Source organism: Thunnus albacares, chromosome 7 (assembly GCF_914725855.1).
Source record: "Thunnus albacares chromosome 7, fThuAlb1.1, whole genome shotgun sequence".
NCBI lineage: Eukaryota > Metazoa > Chordata > Actinopteri > Scombriformes > Scombridae > Thunnus > Thunnus albacares.
In genome coordinates, this window is record NC_058112.1 from 2,523,206 (window position 1) to 2,546,202 (window position 22,997).

At 38.9% G+C, this 22,997-nt stretch overlaps 2 protein-coding genes across 6 annotated transcripts in view; one reads left to right on the forward strand and one right to left on the reverse strand.

The window, feature by feature from the left end:
* The first annotated feature begins 540 nt into the window (after positions 1 to 540).
* LOC122986368 (homeobox protein DBX1-B-like) lies at positions 541 to 8,702 on the forward strand. 3 transcript variants are annotated; one of them, XM_044357592.1, is made up of 6 exons: positions 541 to 897; positions 1,600 to 1,739; positions 2,884 to 3,258; positions 3,854 to 3,955; positions 7,586 to 7,788; positions 7,978 to 8,702. In XM_044357592.1, the coding sequence occupies exons 3-6, from the start codon at positions 2,886 to 2,888 to the stop codon at positions 8,296 to 8,298; spliced, it is 999 nt and encodes a 332-aa protein (XP_044213527.1). In that variant the 5' UTR covers positions 541 to 897; positions 1,600 to 1,739; positions 2,884 to 2,885; the 3' UTR covers positions 8,299 to 8,702. The 3 variants fall into 3 exon arrangements, with proteins under 3 accessions (XP_044213527.1, XP_044213529.1, XP_044213528.1); XM_044357594.1 differs by lacking the exon at positions 1,600 to 1,739; XM_044357593.1 differs by lacking the exons at positions 541 to 897; positions 1,600 to 1,739 and having other exon boundaries at positions 2,144 to 3,258.
* A 2,669-nt stretch (positions 8,703 to 11,371) lies between these two features.
* The window catches only part of ckap5 (cytoskeleton associated protein 5), a 39,221-nt gene continuing 27,595 nt past the window's right edge, over positions 11,372 to 22,997 (reverse strand). For 2 of the 3 annotated variants that reach the window (XM_044357573.1, XM_044357571.1), the window contains 11 exons: positions 20,119 to 20,292; positions 19,883 to 20,003; positions 18,497 to 18,676; positions 18,170 to 18,357; positions 16,973 to 17,048; positions 15,486 to 15,674; positions 15,195 to 15,332; positions 14,964 to 15,047; positions 14,640 to 14,799; positions 14,424 to 14,545; positions 11,372 to 13,918 (listed from right to left, as the gene is read on the reverse strand). In XM_044357573.1, the coding sequence (XP_044213508.1) occupies positions 13,655 to 13,918; positions 14,424 to 14,545; positions 14,640 to 14,799; positions 14,964 to 15,047; positions 15,195 to 15,332; positions 15,486 to 15,674; positions 16,973 to 17,048; positions 18,170 to 18,357; positions 18,497 to 18,676; positions 19,883 to 20,003; positions 20,119 to 20,292 (1,696 nt within the window). In that variant the 3' untranslated portion in view covers positions 11,372 to 13,654. The remainder of the gene's footprint in view (positions 13,919 to 14,423; positions 14,546 to 14,639; positions 14,800 to 14,963; positions 15,048 to 15,194; positions 15,333 to 15,485; positions 15,675 to 16,972; positions 17,049 to 18,169; positions 18,358 to 18,496; positions 18,677 to 19,882; positions 20,004 to 20,118; positions 20,293 to 22,997) is intronic. The other variant, XM_044357572.1, reaches the window with a different exon arrangement.

Sequence of the window (22,997 nt, forward strand, 5' to 3'; positions counted from 1 at the left end):
AGGAATGGCAGATTCTGCCATTAACAATGAAAACTACTTTATCGAGCAGTAATCAAAAACTGCAAACAGTAGAATGGTCAATGCTGAAAACTGTCAACCAAATTGTATTAAAATGAGGTTTAATTTATAGAAAAAATTAAGGTTTATAACTTTAAATGTTTTCACTTTTTTGCCCATGGGTGCCTGCAGCTGACATCGCTTCCTGCACGGTTAAGACAAAAATCCATTTAACAGAAATAAGATTTATGTTTTGGTTCTTTTGATGATTTAATTCTTTTCTAAGCATGCAATTAACAATTACTTAAATTATCGATTAATCTGTTGATTATATCAATTAGTTGTTTCAGTTGTGTCAATAAAATGTCAGAAAATGGCGATAGATGTGGATCGCTGTTTCCAAAGCCCAAGATCATGTGCCTCAAATGTCTTGTTTTGTCCATAACCCAAAGATATCCAGTTTACTTCAGAACACTAAAGAAAACCAGAACCCAGAAAATATTCAAATTTGAAAAGCTGGAATCAGAGAATTAGGTTTTTTTTTCTTAAAATGACTCCAAACGATGAATAGATTATCAAAAATAGTTGGCGATTAATTTAATAGTGGACAGTTAAAGCGATCGATAGACTAATCGTTGCAGCTCTATTTTTTCTTTTTTTAATACCTACAAAAAGAAAAACGCACACAATTCTGATTCTGTTTCTTGTTTGTTTTCCAGATTGAATGAAATAACTGGATGAAGGGACGATACACGGACTGAGCACGTGCTCAAATACCATTAGTCACAGGTTTTATCACGCGCCCTCAGGGACTCACCTCTCGCGCCCCTCAAGTCCCTTTAAAAGCTCCTTTGTTCCTCTTTGACCTCTGTCTGTCTGTCTGAAGTGCATCCACTGCAGGTGTGTAATACTTGTATAATTGTGACGACCTGTCTGCGGCTAGGCCATATACCAAACTTCATTCATAAAAAAGCATCACTGTTTATGCAGAGTAGTGATATCTTTCAAAAACAGCATTACTGTGTATAAGCTAATATTTTCAGCATTCTTATTCATGACATAAGTTGTCAAGTTGTAGGCTAATACAGTCTGTCTGTGCTGTCAGTAGCTGTAGAATTTGCCATGATGTTCGTTTTTACAAAGTGAAGTTAGCATCGGCCTGTTGTGTTTAGGTTAAGGTAAGAATTTGGTCATTTTGGTTTAGTGCCAAATATTTAAAGACAGAAAAAGGCATTCTTCAGTTAGCATAAATGATGCAACATTATGCCTACACAGCATTCATTTTCATTTGTCCAGTTTTAAAGATACGTGACTGTTTGCTGCCACTAAGCTATAATTTGGAGACAACACATAAGCTAAATAAGAGTAAAAATCTGACATTTTTATCGTTAATTCAAGTGTTAACTGAAGCAAAAAAGCGCAAAGGCCAAATAAATATGCCTGTATGAGTTACACTGCTGTCACTGTCAATGTGTTCCCTCCTGAACTTCAAATCACTCTACACTCATTCAAGTCACCAGGAGACATTCAGAGCGTCAGCATGATCAAAGGCGAGCAGAACAAAGCTGACTTTAAGTCTCTCTCTCTTCAAATCGTTTTAAGCGGAAAGGCCACCTTATGTCTCCCCGACGTGTGGAATGAATGACAGATAATCTGTGACGTCGCAAGATGATGATGCAATGCGAAGACAACAAGACTGTAGAGTCTCACATCATCATGAGGAGGAGGAAGAGGAGGAGGAGGTAACTCTGCTCATAGTTACCTCTTATTTTATTCACTAAATATTTTCTGTCTGCTCAAGTCAGGTGCCTAAAAAATATTATTCTCATATTCTGACAGTATGAGAACTGTGATAAAATCGCAATGCGCCACGGCCAGTCTTGAGATACTGCTTAACTATAGTGCACCTATAGTGAGGGGTGGTGTTATAATAGGCTAAAAATAATAATTATAAAAAATACAGCACTTTTCATTCATAGTGAAACTCAAAGTGAGCAGTATTAATAACCTAGTAATAAAAAATGTAGCCTAATAATATAATCTGTATGTTGACATTATTAATAATAACAATAACGTTATTATTATAATCATTTATCTATTTGATTTATTATAATTTTACTGTTGATTTTATTTGAACGCTCTCACACAAGGTGAAAAGTCGACAAACTGAGTCTGAATATGTGTCAGAAATACTGTGCTGGGCTGAAATAATTTATTCCTCAGTCTGGACTGTTATTTCGTTTTTGTGGGCGGCTAAATGCTGCATTCAAATGCTGTTGTTTTTGTTTTTGTTTGTTTTTTACTTTTTTCAGACAGTAAGAACATATTAATCTAAATAATGCACCATGGCAACGCTGTTTCTCAACATCCACTTGTTGGTTGGTGAAGCCTTCATGCATCTCATTTTTAATTAGTGAAAATCAATTTCTGTATCAGCTGCGTCTTAAAAGCAAACAATCAGATCACTGACAGAGATAAAACCAGGAGGGCTTTTTAACTGTTTTTGACTAAAGTCTAATCAGAAATGCATCAGAGAGCCGTTGACCAATCCTCTGGCCCTGAACTTTGTGTTCAAGAGCCTCACGCAGAGAGATGGGCTGGGGGTTGAACTTGTGCGTGTGCACGCGAATGTGCTTGAGTGTGTGTGTGTGTGTGTGTGTGTGTGTGTGTGTGTGTGTGTGTGTGTGTGTGTGTGTGTGTGTGTGTGTGTGTAAAGAAGCGAGTCCCTTGTATAAAACCTTTTCGAAGAGGGCACAGAGACACAGAACACAGTCAGTGTGTGAGAGTGTGTGTTGTTCATTTTATCCTTCACTTTTCCTGAACACATTTCTGCCAGAAAAGTAAGAAAAAGTGAAGAGAGAGAAACTTTTTTTTTTTTTGGAACAGCCATGATGTTTCCCTGCAGCGCCCTGCCGCCTCCTCTCTACCCGGGTTTACTGCGTCCCCCGGCTGCTCTCTCCTCGCCTCTGACCCGGTCACTCCCCTCCGGCTTCCTGGTGGAAGATCTTCTCCGAATAAGCCAGCCTACATACAGCTACATACATCGGACTTTCTCCTCCAGAAGCCCCGGGGACATCCTCTCGCTCAGCCCGGGGCCGGGCGCCTCTCCCCGGGCGTCAGGACTCAGCACAGAGCGGTCTGTGCTGCAGAGCTCCGGCCAGCAGAGCCGCAGCAGCTCCGGCTCCCCGCAGACTGCCTGCCCGGACTCCAGCTACCTGAAGTTCGGCGTCAGTGCCATTCTGGCACCGTCCACACGGAACGGTGAGATACCTCAAAATATACTGGATGACGATGGTCTGATGATTATGTCTTAGATGTAGATATAATATATTATAATATTATAAATAATTATTTTAACAAAAGAAAATAATGACAAATAATATAACAAAATATTAAGACCGAATTATTATTATTATTATTATTATTATTATTATTATTATTATTATTATTATTATTATTATTATTATTATTATAATGTGCACAGTTTTTCTTCATATTTTGATAACTTATCAACTCCAAAGCAATTTCGCAGTGTTACTACTGCGAATTGCTTTTATTAATGTTCACAAATTGGCATATACAGATTTTGGGATGCTGAATATGGCAAATATAAACATGCATTGACTCTGTTGAAAATGTACCTGGTGAGGTAGTGAATGCTCTGTAGAATTACTTGCATTCAGCTTAAATTTATCATCATGTAGAGGTGCATATATTTGGCTATATTTTCTTATTAAAACAAGGTTATAAGGAGCTATAATAACTTACTGATATTTATCCATTTTGATACATATCTGATGTATTTTTTTCCATGTGTGAAACAAGGATGTGAAGTCGGTTTGTGTTCATTTTTCAGCTTGCTCCTCTACTCCAGTCCAGAGTTTGCAGACTAAATCCTTCCCTCTACCTTTCTTTGATGGAAGTCTCCATCCTTTCATCAGAGCTTCTTGTTTCACAGGTAGGTGGACCCACCACTTCTATAAATGAGCATTTTATAGAGCAGTTTCTGAACCTCATTAACACTCCATTCTCAGTAACAGATTTATTTAGAGTGAATTTATGAGTGATTTGGATTTACTCCATCCCTTGTTCACAACCTTCCAGCAGTTACTCAAGTACATTCACTGTATTTACATTCAAGTTTATCCACACCTGTTATAATGCACAACCAATATAATGCACAAATGCACAAACAGTAGAAATTAGCATCTGTCTGCTATTAAGTGTGGTTGCAGGTCAGCTGTGTCTCAGCTGTAGGCCTGAATATATTACATCATCATTTATATTTAATTGAATATTCCAAATCAGGAGCCTGTAGTAATAAAAATAAGAAATTCATTAAGATATTATCCTTAATGAGATGATGACAAGATAAATAAGATGATATGCACAAAAATAGTTTTCTCTGGTTTGTCTGTTTTTAAAAGGTGTAATAAAAAATGTTTCACTTTGGTTCATAACATTATACTAATGTATCTACAGGGATTATTTTTTTTTAAATCTCAACAATTAATAATGTTAATATATTAAAGCTCACTCTCTGGTCTGCACTTTGGTCCTAAACAAAACTCACATTGGAAGTCTCAGCCACCTACTGCTGACTGTGATGAATGAGCAACAAGCATTGCAACACTTTTTGGCCATGCAGCCTAAAAAAAAAATTTTTTTTCATAAAAAGTTTTATGAATTGTATTTTCAGTACACTGTCTGTTTCTGTTGGACTCTGATCTTAGTTAGCTAAACTTAATTCTCACTACTAACAAACACCAAATGTTTCCTCGGTGTTATTTACAGGTTATTGAAATCAGAAGGCTGGCTTCATGTAGAGGAGTAAATATAAAGAAGAAATCACACATAAAGATGTCACCATATTGTTTCTATCTGCCTTTAGAATTTCATCCAACAGTAGATACTGTAAATGATTCAAGCACCAATTCAAAAAGACTTATTTAATGGACATATTGATCAATACTGGTATATACTGGCAATACTACTTTTATTAAAAAATGATTTCGGTGTCACAGCCCTTTATTAAACTAGTCAAGATGTTTTGTTTGTTTCATACCAGTAATAGTGCACTTCTGTGGGAGGAAACCAGAACATTTTCAAGATACTGAACAGGACTCTGCAATTTAAAACATCAGATCTGAACCATCTGAAATCCTCAGTGAAAAACATTTTACCAGCCGATGTGGACGGTGAGGTCCCAGCCGGCTGTTTAGATGTTGTCAGCCTTTTAGCATGGGAATACCCCGGACAGCTCGGAATCAGCTCCGCCAATTTGAAGGCCTATTTAGGTGACGCGCTGACTGCTGACATTAGCACCAGTTGTCCTAATCTACAAATTAGTCCGGTTTGTCACGCTCTAAATATATTAGTGCCGTTTGTCATGGTCTAAATGTGAGGCGGGTATCTTCCCAGCTCAGGAACTCAGCGCCTCTTCACGCGCCGTCGTTTTCCCACCAAGCCCCTCTGCCTGCCCACAAAGCTCCCAGCACCGTGACCAATAGGAGCCAAAACCACACACACACACACAAACACACACACACACACACACACACACACACAAACACACACACACACACACACACACACACACACACACACACACACACACACACACACATTTAGAATCTTTGACATAGCTATGTTGCTCACAAATTCTGTTCAATTCGCTGATTTTCACCCAGATTTCATTTCAAAATTTACTTTTGCATACTTGAATCTCTTTACACAACAGGTTCCAACATCCACCAGCATAATGATCAATTCTACAAAAAGTCAATATACTTAAAAAGGCCTGAATCATATTCATCCATCAGCAGGAAGCAGATAAGATGTAATGCAGGTATATAAGACGAGGATCATCTGTAAGCTCTCAGTATCTAAAGTGTCTCTACATTATGCTGACCTGTCTTTAATGGGCCTGTAATATACTGGCCTGTCGACGGCCTTTTCCACTCAATTCATTACAACACAATCAGCTTTCTCTATGCATTTGCAGCCTATACAACCCCCCCTTCATGCTTCATTAGAGGCAGTGTGAGCTCAGCTTTGGAGAGCCTGTCTCATTAGCATAGGCTCTGTTTCCACTGCCGGACAAATTGGGCTTTTTAACATGAGATTTCAAGCAGGACATTCCGGGAGACACTGACGAAGTGAGAGCACTGATAAATTTGATATTTAAAGCGGGAGGATGTGTAGAATCTACAGTGAGGGAGACGTCATTGAAGATCATCTTCACAAGCAGGATTCAAACTCCTATCACTTCACAAAACCAGAAAGCAGTGCGTACAGTAAGATCTTCAACTAGTGCACATTAAAATCTGATTTCTGACAGTTTAGACACACTGTAGGTAGAAATAAAAATGAAGGCAGAACTAGCAAAGAGCTCAGTTCATTCATCACAGGCTGGATGACATTAAAACTGAAATACAACACAATCAACTGTGTGTCACAGTTTTTATTTTTATGTGCTGCAGGCAGAGCAGCTATCAAATAATGTCACTTGTGTCATCGCCAGAGCCAATTATTGATGAAATATAAACAATATTTGTAACGGAGGAACTTCAACCAACTTGTGTGTTATACCCACACAGTCTAAGTCCAATTTAAAAAAAAAACTTTACATCGGCAGGTTGTTGTGTCTGTGTTGGCAGTATTTTACTGATAGTTGACTACAATACAGCTGCACATATTTATTATAATTAAAGCTGAAACTATTATTAGATTAAATGATTATTAATTGGCAACCATTCAAAAAAAATCTTTTTAAAGTGAAAAACCAAAAAAAGAGACTGACTTCAGCTTCTCACATGTAAAATATTTTCTTGTTTTGTGACTCCTCTGTGATGTGCTCTGGGATATTGTGATGGGTTTTTTTTTTGTTTTTTTTTACATAGAAAAACATCTTATAGAATAATGGATTTAATCGTGAAAATAATCGCAGACCTAATTGTAATGAAATGTTTATTCATTTCTGTAGCAATAGTAAAACCTCCTGAGACGTAGTTCAATGACCCTGTAAATTAGAATAAAATGATTTCATCACTGGAGGATTTAAGTTATTGGTCAAAATCCTTTTTTAGATTTTTTTTTTTTGCATGTTTGCCTTAATTTGACAGTTTGACAGTGCAGAGAGACAGTAAACAGAGTAGAGAGAGCAGCATGACATGCAACAGAGCTCTGAGGTTTTGTAGTAAGTGTCTCAACCAGCAGGCTCGTCAGGAATTCATATATCAGCAGGTGATTTAATAGTCAGATGAAATGAGGACATGTTAATATGATGCAATTGTATTTTTCTGACACAAGAACAGTTCCTTTCAATATATTGTCAATATTATATTTTCCTTCCGTTTTTTTTTTTTTTTTTGAATATATGATTTTTTTGGTCCTTTGCCTTTTAAGTTGTTCTTTGTCCTTTTTGGAAATGCTTGACTGTTTGCTTTTTGTGATGGTTTTCCTGTATTTGTGTATTATTTGTGTGTGAGGAAATGAGGACATGAACATGTGACATGGAAACTGTGTGATACCTGCAGGAGATTCAACTTTTTCAGTGAACACATGTTGTTGTGTTCTGTCCCTCCAGCCTCTTCTTCTGTGGTTCCGGTCCCAGGGACGTTTTCGTGGCCCCTCGCCCCCAGAGGGAAGCCCAGGAGGGGCATGCTGCGGCGGGCGGTGTTCTCGGACCTCCAGAGGAAGGCTCTGGAGAGAACTTTCCAGAAGCAGAAGTACATCAGCAAGCCAGACAGGAAGAAACTGGCCAGTAAGCTGGGACTCAAAGACTCACAGGTGCATAGCGAGGACTATTTTACTTTATTATTTATTTTAGGAATCCGCTTTAAATAAGAACAACAATATTTCTTTCTCCATTGCTGTTATTTTGTGCATTTAAACCTCATTTTGTTCCATGTGTAAGCGTGCAGTGATGAGGAGCTCCATGATTGTGACTTCTTCTTTTCTTCTCGTGTGGTTGTGAAGGTGAAGATCTGGTTTCAGAACCGGAGGATGAAATGGAGGAACTCCAAGGAGAGAGAGCTGCTGTCTACCGGCGGCTGCCGCCAGCAGACCCTCCCCACCAAAACCAACCCCCACCCAGACCTCACCGATGTGGGCAGCACCTACTGCCACAGGCTGGACAGGACTGCACCCACCAGCCGAGAACAGCTGGACAGCCCCGAGTCACATATTCATCACCACCACCACCACCACCATCATCATCACAATCCTTCCTCTCCATCAGAGTCCAGCAAACAGTCAGAGCTGTCCGAGTCAGACGGCGAAGAAATCACAGTTTCATAAGAGCTTCATTAAACTCAGCAGTGTGTCAATCTGCTCTGTACATGGCTGTGTTTTATCAGCATTTTCCCCTCAGTGCCATAAATCTGTACAGTTTGTGTATATTACTTTTATATGTAGTTCAGTATATTGTGTACACAGTATAAAACATGTACTGAGCTGTTTTAGATTTAATATTTGTAGATTGAAATGTTTAAAACTCTTAAATATATAATTACTCTTTCCGTACATATTTGTATTCTTTATTTTCTCAAATAAAGCTTGAAAAAGTCTCATGACGTGTTGATGTCTGACGTCCCACTGATGTATAACTACTGGAATGTTAAGCTTAAGATTGCTGTGGTCTGATGTGGTGTCAGCATCAGGTAATGAAGAGTGTGAGCAGGAAGGCACTGGACTCATTTTACCCCCCCAAAAGAAAGTGATTCATAAGTAAATGTGGCCCTAAAAGTGAACTCAAAATACAGCAACTGATCAGCAGCAAAGTTCCACAAAGACAAAATGGAGCTACAGTAACAGATAACACATGAGGGGAACATGCCAAAGCATTTAACAGACACTAGGAGATTTATACAATATATTAATACTAAATAAAAGATCTCTAAATGGAACTTACACTGCTCAAACCCTCCTGTGCAGTGTGAGCAGCATATTTCACATGATGGAGGCCTTTTCTCAAACTCATAAAAGTATCACTTTGGACTGATAAAGATAAAAAAAACCCTGCACTTTTACTCTTAATCACAAACTAAAAAATAAAAACTATTAATCAGAGAAACCAAGCTGTTTTCTGTCTGATTGTATTAGATATCATTGTTCATGATGAATAACACATTATTTGAAGCAGTATCATTATTTCTATTTAAAGATCCCCACCACGTGTTTTAAGACTAATAAATAATACTGTTCTTTGATTAAAATTGATGAGTGACATGCTTTTACTGCTACTAATACTTCTTCTACCTCACTAAAAACTGAGATTTAAGGTGAGAAACTTTCCTCCTTCAGCAGATGAACATAAAAACAAACTGCACATCCATCATTCTGCACAGAGAACAACATCCAACTGAAGGAAGGAAAATCTAAACATGTTTTTGAGTGGAGGGACTTTAAACTTTTATGTATATGTTCATCAGGGTTGCACACAAGCAACAATTCTGTTTCCTATTATTTCATCCCTGTTAACACATTAGATTGTTGTTAAGTTCACATTAATTCTTCCTGAACATTTTAAGATTTCACACAAATAAAACAACCTTGTAGATATGATCCTGCAGAATAACAAACTACTGAATAACCTGTCACTTGAGAGTTGCTCTTAAAACTTACTTTGACACGTCTCTGTAGTCAAGTGTGATTCACTTGATAAATGTGTTTTATTAGCGAAGAACTTTTACTCTTTAAGTTTGTATTTTAGAGCTTTCTGAAGTGTAATTCTTAGAAGTTTGATAAATGTGGGCTGGATGTCTCCCTGACCAGCAGCACAGTGAGTCAGAGGAAAGAAGATGATGTTAGTACGACTGAAAGATAACAGAAGTTGAGTGTTGATGATGCAAAATTAACTAAATGTTTGCTTCATCTAGAAATTGTCAGAAAGTGTTTTTATTTGACTCTATTGTATTATTATTTTAAAATTCATTTGATTACATTTTCAAGTTTATCTCTCAGTCTCAAATTGTTTTACTGTTTACATTTGTTGTCTTTTCATTTGCTTGTCAGTCATCTATGAAGCACTAACCTGTATGAAAGGTGATATACAAATAGATAATTTATATATTATATTAAATTTATCTGAAAAGCAAATTTTAATTTCAAATATGAAAATAGCATGTGTGTAAACTAAATGAAAGGTATCATTAAATGTGAATGTGAGGGTGTGTGGACATGGTTTTATCCAAAAAACTTCTCAAAGTTATACTTTCTTGGTGCGTTCATATAGAAGTTAAGCGTATAAGTAGAAATATCTTGTAATGATCCTGTTAGGCTCTATGATGTAAATGGATTACACTGCTCCTTTAAGATGTGTTCATCAGCACTCTGTAAAACCTCACACACAAAAGGTTTGAACCAACTGTCACAACTCTTTTAAACTGATACACCCTTTCTCATTTCAGTAATCTGGTGTTGTGAAAACAGGTGAATCTTTATATTCAGTAACATGTTTCATCCTCAAATTTTAGCAGTTTATCACAAGTGATCAGTATAAACTGACACGGTGCTTAAAGGACGACTTCACAATTTTTCAAGTGTGTCTTAAAACGACAGTCAGGTGTCCATATGAACAGTGAAAGAGGTTTTCCTCGCTGTAATCATTCCTCCTGTTCATACTGAATATTAAAAGATCCCCTTCTAATGTGATTTCAATCTGAGTGATGGAGGCCAAAATCCTTTAAAGTCATTTAAAATTTGATGTGAAGCTTATATAAGGCTTCAGCTTCATATCAAGTGTGTATCTGACATATTTACAGTCTTTTTAGCATCAAATTCCCTCTTTGTGTTTCCCTGTTGAGCTGTGGTGGAAGTATAAATGGTAAATGGACTGTACTTGTATAGCGCCTTTCTAGTCTTACAACCACTCAAAAGCACTTTTACACTACGAATCACATTCACACACACATTCTCACACTGATGACACAGCCGCCCGTCTTTAGTAACAAAAAGAGGGACTCTGACACTAAAAAGACTGTAACGTTGAAAGATATCTACTTGATTTGACTCATTTGGAGGTCTGAAGCTTCATATTAGCTTCAGATAAACTTTTAAATTCATGTTTTCACAGGAGGGAGGATTGTGGATTTTTGGATGTTTCAACATTCATTCGGGCTCCTGACTGTTGTTTTAACACAGACCCTAAAAATTGCGAACCTGTCCTTTAATGTTTTGGAGTTGTGTTTCAGACATTGCAGGGTTTCTCCAATGTTCACCCAGTTGAATTTGACTTTTAAAGACCTTTTTAATGCAGTTTAGTACCTGTTTCACCATCATATCGATCAAAGAATGAAAATATGATGGAAAACCAGTAGGAACAATATGACCCTTTACAGAAAAATTAAATAAAAATCACCAAACTCAAAGATGGATTGTTAAAAAAAAAAAACAAGACTTTATTGCCATCTTCCACTATGGATTATACAAGGAAACTGGAGAGCAACAATGTAAGACTACTAACGTTTGAATTAAATACAAAAACAATGTTATTTGTTTTTCTTTACTCAACATTCGGCTACAGAACAGATGACTGACATCATCATCATCATCATCACCATCATCATCATCATCATCATCATCATCATCGTCTTCATCAGAAAAACAATGACTTCTTTAAGCAGCAGTTTTAGTAATGCAAACTTTATTTACATGAGAAAATAAAAACAATCACTGACTTCATGCCATGCTCTGTAACCGTACACACAGAACAGAGTGAACCTCCTTCAGCTGGATAAAGAGCCGCACATAAATAACAAGAGTTTGGTCGAAGTGCTATACAGTGACGGCCATGTTGGCTCTGCGGTCTGTTAAATAACAGATGGGGCTGTTAATGGAGGGCATTAGTACATACAGTATTTACAGCCAAGTGTCACCCCACAGCACAGTCCAACACACTACTTAAACACACCTGGATATGACTCTGCTTGGTCTGGACTTCCTGAACGAAGCAGTTCAGCTCGCCACTGACAGCAGAGACAGATTCTCTGTTCTGATTGGTTGAAAAGAGACGGTGGTACAATTGCTCCTCCAGAATGAAAGTAGTGGTTTTTAAAGCCCTGTAGCACCAAGAGTCTGCAGGTTTTCATCACAACCAAACAATTGATCATCTCCAGTTTGGCCGAGATATAAAAATCTGAGAACTTTTGGATGTCTAAAAATCAAAAGGAGGATTGAAAACCACTGACTTTACACAAAAGCTTACTAGAAGGCCACATGACGGCCGCTTTCAGAATAAAACTGGACATATTCCCCAAGTAACCCTGACCAAACGCCCTGATGAAAACACATATCAGCACACAGCTGCAGCTTTGAGCCTTGTCAGTTTTGAACTCCATAAAGGGGAAAAATAAAAACACACACACACAGACACGCTGATGTTGCTGTGGAAATGCAGTTTCACTTATTCCTGGCCCCACAGAGAGACACAGTATATATTTCTAACATGGATATAAATCAGACACTTGATTAAATTAAGTGCTGGAGCTTAAAGCCATATTTGTACTGTGCTATTTTGAAAGATTTCTCCTCTAAAGCCCTGTCAGCAGATGTTTGTCTTCAGCAAACTACAGTCAAGGAATTTGGAGTTTTTAACGTCACAGATGTAGAAATTGTAGATTTGCACTTTGTGTAGTTACTCCAAAGGTAATATTTATATTATTATATTTATATTATATACTTTAGGTTGATCATTGAGAAGAAGGAGCTGACACCAGTAGGGTCTATGACAGTGTTCAGCCACAAGGGGGCAGTCAAACACTGCATTTACACAGCTACAACAGCTGTAGCTTCAGCTCTTTACAGCAGTGTTTCTCCATCAAGACACTGCAGCAGGATTATGAGGCCAGCAGGAAGAAACATTGTTTTTCTGCTGCATCCGTTTGAGAAGCGCTTCAAAAAACAGTTTTAAGTGGTTAACAACCTTTAAATATGTACAAACATATTGTGCCATGATGCTTAAAAACAGAGAGAAAAGGGAAGGGGAGTCCACTATTTCATTATTATAATACAGTGAGACGAGGTTTAAGAAACAGGAGAGTGGAGAGTGGGTGGGGGAGGGGTGCACCCTGAAAGAGGACAGGACAGGACAGGACAGCAGAGAGGATGGGTGGGATTCGGTTGTTAAGATGAAACTGTACAGACTTGAGAACTACAGGTGACTATGTGATCCTGCACACGAAACATCAAAACTCACTCCTACACTCTGGATTCAGCTTTTTTTTTTTTTTTTTGCACTGATGATCGAAACTTCAAACAAAAAAAAGACTTGATGTCTAAATAGAGCCTCTTTATTGAGATTTTTTTAAGGTTGAATAAGAGCTAAAAACACCTGGATGAAGAGTGTGTGTCACAGCCTTAGTTCAATGTAACTGTACTGAACTACAATCAGGCTAAGGTGTGTTTGATTTCTAACAACATACAGGCACAGTGGGTGGAGTCAGGTTCAAATCTGAGTTGCTACCTGATTTGTTGATACAGAGGGCGGGTGTGAGGGTGTTGGGGTGTTGGGGTGTTGGGGAGGGGTGGGGGGGGGTTTAGGGTCCATCTACCAAAGCATGAATAGAAACACAGAGTGAGTTAAAAAGGGAGGATGGTGATTCGGAACTACCAGCTGAACTCCACAGGCTTAGTGGATGAGATGAGGTTGGCGCTCCTACTGCCTGTTGCTCTTTATCCTTTCCAGACGTTTCTTCAGGTCGTCCAGGTTGGCGGCAGGCGAGGCAGAGCGGGTGTGCGTGTGCGTCGGGGAGTGGGAGTGTGCGTTGTGTTCCTGCTGGTACAGCTCTCTGGACTCTTTGAGCTGCGACAGCTTGCTGTGGAGCATGTCGGTGGAGGAGGCAACAGATGGCTTGGATGACAGCAGGGAGGAGATGGGGGGTCGCTGCTGGGGCTCGTCCTCGCCTCCCCCGGTGCCCTGCTGAAGAAGGAGAGAAGACAGTGGGGATGTATTATGAATACAAGAAATATTCACCAGGAGGGTCACTGCTCAAACTGGGCACCGAACATCAAAGCTCGGATGAAGGTTGAATCGCACTGCTCTCGTGATATCTGGCACCTGGTGTGTGAGAGATTCACTTCCTAGTCTGCAAAATATCCAACGCTAACCAATAGCTTATGAAACCAGCATATAATTGACTATTATATGTTTCCCTCACGACAAATTTTAAAAAAAGGTGCTTTCTCAAAAACAAATCTGATAAAAACATGTGAAAGCTTTTGTCTGGACCAAACAACTAGTGCCAGACCATTTGAAAAGGAGGATCTCTATCGGGTTGTTTGGTTTTGGTTTGTTCAGACTGGTGTGTAATAAATCAGGCAAAATGCACCAGAGTTCATTTGAACCACAACAAAAGGTTAGGGTGTGAGAGCACTCTAAAAGGAATAGCTGTACATGCAGAGTGTGTTCATGTGAGTCAACTCACCCTGGAGGTGTTTTCCAGGCCTTGTCTCTGTCGGAGGATCTTGAGTCTCTCGTAGTAAACGGCTGGTTTCAGCTCTTCGTTGTTACTGCTCAGATTGGAGTCCGCGCCATGCTGAGGGATCACTGCACACACACACACACACACACATACAGACAAGAGTGTTACTCTACACTCCCATACAACATTGTCACCTAAGCTCAGAGTGACGGCGGTTACCTGCTGAGGTCTGGATGCGAGCCTTGCCCTCTCTCTCTGACTCGATCATACGAAGTCCTCGCTCCACGTAGCTCTGGAAGAACTGGGAGGTGTTCTTGAGGAAGGGCTCCAGGTCTACATCTGAGTACTTCTGCTTGTACTCATACAACTCTGTCAAACCCTGGAGGGAGATTAGATACATTAATCAAACATGACTAGGTTTTCACAGTTCTTTGTTAAAATAAACAGTTTCCCTTCTGTCTGTAAAGTTTAAAAAGTCAGTGATACTTTGAAATGCAACAACTACTGAACTAAAAAGTGTTGTAAGAATGGAGCTGTGCTGACCTCTTTCGTGTTCTCTTTGGAGCCAATCTTCTTGAAGATTTCAGTCAGAATGTCACTGACCTTTGTCTTTGACATCCGATCCTCCTGGGATCAAAAACATAAGACACATTCTTGTTATATCTATCATCACAATAACAGATTTATTTTGATACACAATCATCCTGAAGACAAAAGCTACTGCTACTAGTGATACATTTTAATCCTTGACAATAAAATGTAACTGTTGCTCACCGTGTGCAGACCAGTCTTCTCGTTGCCTCGGTCACTCTTGAGTCCTGACAGGTTTCCAGAGTGTTTGACCACCCGCCTCAGATGGGCCTCCAACTCTGACTCATTACGATTCTCTATCATTGACAGGTGGTCCAGGATCTAGCCATCAATACAGTAAAAAGATGAATAACTTACACAAATACTCTTATCAAAGCAGAATAATATCTCTAGTCAAAAGAACAAACCAGAGTGTGTGTGTGTGTGTGTGTGTGTGTGTGTGTGTGTGTGTGTGTGTGTGTGTGTGTGTGTTACCTTGGCCCCAGTCAGCTTGCAGAGTGTGTGTAACAGAGTCTTGAGGGTTCTGTGTGGGACGTCACTCTTGAGCTGCTTGAGTTTCTCTTTGGGGAAAACCTTCATGAAGTTGTGGACGTCCAGTAAGATCCGATCCAGGTTGATGTTGTTGATGGTCTCTGGGAGGAAGCGGATCATCCTCCACAGACACTGAACACACACACACACACACATCCTATTAGTACTGATCCTGTCATCCATTCAAACTGGCCATACACTTCAAATTAAGTTCCCTGTGTGAAATAGGGATGCAACAATTACAGTATAGATTATATATAGATTACAGTCTGAGGAAAAAAAATCACAATTTCACGATTATTATGCATACATTTATTTCACAATACTACGGATGGATAAAAAAAAAAAAAAAAAAAAAAAAAAAAAAATCACATGAGCATTTATAATTAGTGGTTTTATTGTTCAACATTTCTTTGTTGCCTTTTGTTTTTAACAATTTCTTATGATTGATATGAGATTAAGATGAACTTTAGGGGAACTATTATTAATGTAGGTAATAAACTGAAGTGTTATCATCAACTATGATCCATGCCTAATTTCTAATTCATTTTTAATAATTAATCTAATTTTACATGTGACCTGAGAAAATCCTGTCGATTATAGTAAGAAAGAAATTGAAAACATCTCTTACACAGGTTTTATTAATCACTAAAATGCAATTAATAGATCCCATTGTCTAATGCTGGAAGTCTACAGGACCTGGTATATTTACCTACAGTAGCATACCAGCATTTAGCCTTTGAGGGGGTTACAAGCTGTTTTGGTCAGTGTTCATTTATAAACGGTGCTGCTTTGTTGCTGTAGGTTTATGTTGCACTGAAAGCTCAACTCTTAACTCACTGCTACTCTATTGACTGTAATTGACACTTTTTATATCTAATTCCCTACCAACTCAATGTTCATTAAGTTACTTGCCACTAAACTAATGATTTTTTTAATTTAGTTATTACTTAGTGTATTACTGTCACTGTAACGTGTACAGCTGGATGGTGATTTTGAAGATGTTGCATTAAGTTTGGGATGTTGGATCCCTCAGTCATAGTCAGAACATGTCTCCTTTAGCTAATGTAGCCCCCCTTAGACACAAATTAGGGGAGTGACTCTTGTGACAGCATGTGGAACTTTGCGTACCTGAACATGGCATTTTAAACTGGTACATCAGGTTTGTTTTGTTTCTGCAGGTGGACCTTATGGAAATTTTGTTTAACACAACTGTCCAGTTTTGTTTAATTTTCCTCACAGTACAACTGTTGTTCATAGAAAAACAACGTACCATAATGTTCCTTTTTTGAGAGTGAGAACAGAAACACTCGGTGTAGCTGATCCTTTACAGTAACAAAACCATCAGATTTTAAAGCAGCGTTAACAGTAATATCGCTGCATCCCGAGTGTGAACTTTAGTGTACGTCCTCTGCTGTGACAGGACTTACCTTCATGACCAGTTCAGGTAACATGGGAGACCCAGCTGTCGAGACTAAACTGTCCTGAAGCAAAACCAGCAGAGCACTGCAGAGAGGCGGGAAGAGAAGGAGTCAGATAAACAGGCTAAAACACAAACCATGTTTATTCAGTCTTTCTTCTAGGTTTTGTTTTTGTGATGGTGGAAAACCATTATGGGATGCTAAAACTCTCATGATACACAGATCTCAATGATCTCAGCTGCTCCTAAACAGATAATGGAGAAACGTCGACTGCTGAATTCTCTCCCAAGTTCTGCTCAGCAGTTTTCGTTCAGCACTCGGGCTGCCCGGTTAAAAACCAGTCATTGATGATGAGGTTGTTGTTGGCGATCCAAAATGTTGAAACTGCCTTGCACTCTACTGCCTTGTAGTGTGCTTGGTGATTTGGTATTTGCAAATGAAAATGATCTATGTGTTTATTTGCATATAGAGTGGGAAGTGAGATCCAATCACAAAGTGGTCATTGGAGACGCATTCTAATGCCAGGCGTGAACTAACGTACTCAGAGCTGTCCACTTGTGATCGGATCACCATTATGTTAATGCCAAGTAAGAACAGGGCCTATGAGTGCATGAAACAGCATTTCTGTTCAAATAGAAACTCTTCTTTGTGGCTTTTGATAAAGCAGTTTAAAGCTGCAGTAATGTAGCAACAACACTTTCTATGCAGGTGATTGTCTTCTTAACAGAACTCATTATACCCTCTTTACTGTGAGGCTTTTATTGTCAAACAAGTATGACACACCTGCTGCTGTGCAGATGCTGTGGAAATACTGTATACAGTCTGTTGAATTCATTGATATAATGAGTTTATAGTAACAGCAAACAGCAAAACTGGAGCAGATTAGAAAACAGAGAGTCTTATTAAAATATAGGTTAAGTGGTATTATATATTAATACAGATCTGGTTCCATCTGCAGTTGAGGTAAACAACTATTTGAAAAATGAATGTACATATTTGTGTAGAATCTGATCATAAATGTCAGGGTTGGTTAAAAATGTCCTACAGACAAGCAGCAGCAGCATTATATAAATAAATAAATGAAATGCAGTCACTGAGTTTTTGGAATATGCTGCATGACTGATGGATAATTCTGTGGTCCTGAGCAATGTGAAAGTGAAATTTTATTTTGATAGGATCCATTTGTTAAAATCTGGACACGCTCACCTAAGTATGTTGGTCTGATCAGATTTCTCCATGACTCTGATCACTAGCAGGTTGACAGATCTGATGAGCTGCTGTCCCTCCTCTATGTCCTCCACTCTGGCGTCCAGCATCAGTGTTATCAGACCGTGCATGAGATCCTTCAACACACCCATAGACGCCTCTCTGGCCAAGGACTCCATAGAGAACAACTGGTGACAGAAAGGACAGAGGAGTTCATCGAGACATTAATGTCTCCTCGTCCTCAGTGTCTACCTCACAAAGTCAATGAGCTACAGACATATCGGATGAGTGTATGTATCAGAGTAGCAGCAGGAAGTGATTACTCACAGATAGCATATTTCCTATGATGCAGCTGTACAGTTTAAAAATGTCCTTCTTGTCCAGCCGGTCGTCAGCCATGTGTGTGCTGTAGATGAGCCTCAGCTGCATGAAGGTAGCGATGAGGAACTGGTCGATGTGACCTGACATGACTTCTGCTTTGTCTTCCTGCCGCAGCACCTCGTCAATCTGTGGGGACAAACCGCAAGCTCTGCAATCAATCATCTGTAAGGTGATCATAAAACTCAGTCCAAGCTGTCTTAAGTCAGTCTTTTTCTCGTCTTGACGTTCCAATAAAATCAAAATGTTTGTTATTGGAAGTTTCTGGTGCTCACCAGTACCAAATATGAGCAGCAAACCAGGTAGTTACTATGGTGACGGCCTGCCCGATTTTGTTGACTTGTTCAGATTTTGTTGATTTGAATATTTTTACTTGGTTTATGTGCTTCTACAATGGGTGAGTAGGTTACGTAGTTAAATGGTTTCCTTTTTTGTCTGTTTTAATTGTGTTTATTGTTGATATACGATCGGGAGTCTGCACAGGGTGTTTTATTTTGAAAACTGACCAGATGCTCTATGCTGTTTCTGTGTCTGACTTCCTGCTCAGCTCATTCTGTTCTGTGCAACTTGATGTCGCTTCAGGCACATATTCTTAGCTGAGCAGAGCAGAGAGCAGCTTCTGGGATGCACTTTGTTAACATTATCCAGGAGAGTCCAGAGTTTTTATGTTGAGAGGAGATTGCTTAAAGAAATATCTGAAATGGGAATACAGGATGAGGAAATACACATCCGCAACCAGTGGCCTCTCCCACTTCCCCAACTCTAATTTCCCTTTGGGATTAATAAGGTACTCCATCTCTCTCTATAGGTCTATAAAAAAATGACAAGTGTTTCAGCCAATCACAGTAAGATGTAGAGGTTTAGGTTTGACTTTGTCAGTTCCTGGAGGCAGGAAAGAACAAATGGTCAAAGATGGTAGTGAGCAGTAATCCCAAATCCAAGTTTAAAGATATCCCTTCATCTGTGATGTCAGACACAATCTTCATGTTTTTGTGAAGACATGATTGATGAAAACATGTCTGAGCAAATTTGTAATAATTTTATAAAAACAGCAGTAATAAGAGGTTGTGTTGAAATTCACTGCAACAGTATGTAGATGTGTATGTACCGTATACAGTAGGATATAGTGTTTGTCTAGATGTGTGTACAGTGTGTATGCAACTATGCAGGTTTACATGGGTGACTAAGTATATACGTATGTTCACATGTATGGATTTAATTTTTTAACACTTGATTTCAACATTTGAAGGCTGAAGATCATAAATTATGTGTATTTGACCAAAGCAGTGAGTGAGTGAGTGTGTTTGAATGAGAGAGAGATCGTATGCGTTATACCTGTGCCAGTGCCTGTATGCTGGTGTTGATATCACCACTCGCCACCTGAGAGATGACAAAGTTGATGGTGGAGGCTGTGCTGTTGTGGAGGTCATCGAAGTGAGGAGAGACTGCACGCATCCTTGGAGGATAAACCACAGCAGCATTAATCATAACAACATATTCAAATAGCTCTAATCCTTCCTCTCCTACGTTTCATACTGAACTGTGTATCTGCTTCAGTCTGTCTAACTTACTTGGGTTCGGGGATCATGATGGGCTCCAGCAGCTCATCCAGCTTGTGTTGGACGAGGTCTGGCAGCTCACACACTCTGCTCTGGTCCATCTCGATCATGTCCAGGTCTAACTGGAATTCTTTGGGGATGGATGGGTGGGAGGACTCGCTGTGCTGAGCGTTCTGACGGGCTTGGCTGGATCAGCAATTGAAGGATAGATGGTTGAAGATGGGAGAAGAGTGGAGAGGACAGTATGTTTAGTCTATGTATGATCAATCAGTGCCTTTTAGCTCCAGTTCTGACTGGCACAAGCTTTTACTTATTAGTTTGAGAATCTAGGACAGTATGTGGATTTATCTGATGGTTCTCAGTCCAAAGTCAATGTATTCAGAGCAAGGAGGTCAATAACAAAGGAGGGAAAAGGTTCAAAGCATAATTGATGTTTTTCACCTTTAACAAATATTATCTAGTTTATCTTTGAGTCTAATGTAGGTCTGATTCAGAGAACCTCAAATCATAGTATTGAAGTGTGTGAAGAGTTTGTTCCTGTTGGACTGTCAGGACTGGAGCTGAGCAGCACTGATCTAAAACCAACATGAAGTGTCTTCTTTGGAAAGGAAGAAAACACACTGAAAAGAGACCTTGACAACTGGAATAAAGAACAAAAATGCTCTTTAAATGATTGTTGGCCAAATTAATGATAAATCATCAATTCACCATTAATGCCTCTAAAATAAATAAATAATAATAATAAAAAAAAACAAACAAACAAGCAAACAAAAAAAACAAAACAATGCACACTTAAACTTAAAGATATATAAAACCAACAGACATGAACCATTTCCACAACACCTGAGTAAATGACATATTTGAATCTTAACTGTTTCCTGTACAGTTTGTCTGCTTTAACTATAACCCACTGCTTCCATTTAAATGTGACATGCTTTTAATCTCAATGTGACAAGTCTTGTGATGGGAAAACAAAACTTCAAGTCTCCTAATGTAACACATAACCAATGCAGAGCCCAAATAATGCCTTTACACAGTCCACAGTACAGTCTAACCACATAGATAATGAGGCTGAGCTCTTAAGCCTAATGTGTATACTATACTACCACAGCACGCCAACACTCCTTATATTCAGACACTGAAGTACCAGTGAAATGTCTTCACAACTGCTCAAAAACACTGATTTCTTCTCTTTGCTGTCACCTCTGATCCTCCACCCTCTTAACACACAGTTTCTCTTTCGCTCATTTTCCACCAAAAACTAGGACCTAACAGTCCCTTCTGAGCATTCCTGTTTGCATTCTCCAGAAGCATGTAGATTATGTTAATTAGACCCATGGCAGATTTAAAAAAAAACAACGGCGACATCTGAAAAGCAGTTTTCACACTTGAGGAAACAACAATGTTCTTTGTATTTACTGTTGCGTGACTGATGTTTGAGTTGGATGTGATGAAGGAATGAAAAGAAGAAAGGAGGCAGAGCAGACTGAAACTCCAGAGCGCCTGTCGCCACAGTAGACAAATCTATTCAGTAGCTATTTATTTCTGCTTTAGAACATACCCACCATTAAACAATCAGAAAATGAAGTTTTATCTCTCTCGTTTTGCTTTCTCTACCACCGCTCCCTCTCCCTCATTCACTCTCTAGCTCGCTTGTGCTCTCAGCTCATTCGTCTTTTGAAAATGAGTCAGGAAGCCAACAGCAAAGTCTGACTTTATTTTAAAACAACAACAAATGTCTACCCCTCATCCTAACATCGATACTATAATGCTTCCTCGTTTCATGAATGAAGCTGTACACAAGTTGAAGCAACCACAGTGTCAGCTGTTTGACCAATCAGCTCATTACCAGTGTTCTAAAATGCCTTGTATTCATCTATTTTCCTAAAAAGGACAAATTCTACAACATCATGACCAACCAAAACTAATGAGAAATGTAAAATGTAAAGATCAATAGCCAAAAATACTGACCCATGTTCTATTTGAAACTGACTTTTTGAGGATATTGAGACCCTATATTTGTTGTAACTGGCAGGATTGTATAAGTCAAAGTAAAGGACAGTTCATTTCATGTCCATGCTCATTATATACAACATATACAAACATACATAAGAGAGATGAAGAGGGTGATGAAGGCAGTAAGAATGATGTATATTTAAAAGTGACAGCAGGACATTTGGAACATTAGTCTGGTGCTTTACATACCGGCTGATAGTGGGGAATAAGAATAAAGTCTTAAGGATGATAAGTATTAGAATGCATTCAGAGTTTTTCCCAATGGAAACAGAAAAGAGGGGAGGAGGAGGAGGAGGAAGAGGTACTCACATTCTATACGTGCGATACATTATTCTGCTCCAGAAAGGAAGGCAGCAGAGCAGAGACAGGAGGAAAGAATCACACAGGAAGAAAGATGAAGGGGTTAAGAGACGGGCAGGCAGCCCATCAGCCAGCCAAAGACAAACACAGGTTGGTTTCACAGACACAGTTGATAGAATTTAAATGTAACTGATTTTCTTTTCAAATAAAAATCTGTATCTGTGAGAGCAACCTAACATGCAAAGACTCAGTAAAAACATGACGAGAAGAGAAGGACAGATTAGTTGCGAGCAGAACACAAACAGAAGATCAGATCAGAACATCTATGTGAAATTTCACTACAGTCAAATGACAGCAGTTAATCCACAGTATGTAGGCTATGATGAATCTGACAGTCTGATTAAAGAGATGGCTGGCTGATAGAATGAAAAACATGCTTATGAATGACAGTTGGAAATGTTGGGGTTTATACACTTGACTGAAAACATGAATTCACCTACTCAGGACTCTGGGACATCCAACACACTGTGCTTCAAATGCTAATTTGAGTCGTTTTCATTATCGTTTCCTACTTT

What these genes read in the sequence shown, in the direction of transcription:
- LOC122986368 (XM_044357592.1), top strand. Translation starts at nt 2,886, where the DNA reads ATGATGTTTCCCTGCAGCGCCCTGCCGCCTCCTCTCTACCCGGGTTTA. An exon ending in GGCACCGTCCACACGGAACG is followed by an intron (nt 3,259 to 3,853) that starts GTGAGATACCTC and finishes TTCATTTTTCAG; the next exon opens with CTTGCTCCTCTACTCCAGTC. An exon ending in CAGAGCTTCTTGTTTCACAG is followed by an intron (nt 3,956 to 7,585) that starts GTAGGTGGACCC and finishes CTGTCCCTCCAG; the next exon opens with CCTCTTCTTCTGTGGTTCCG.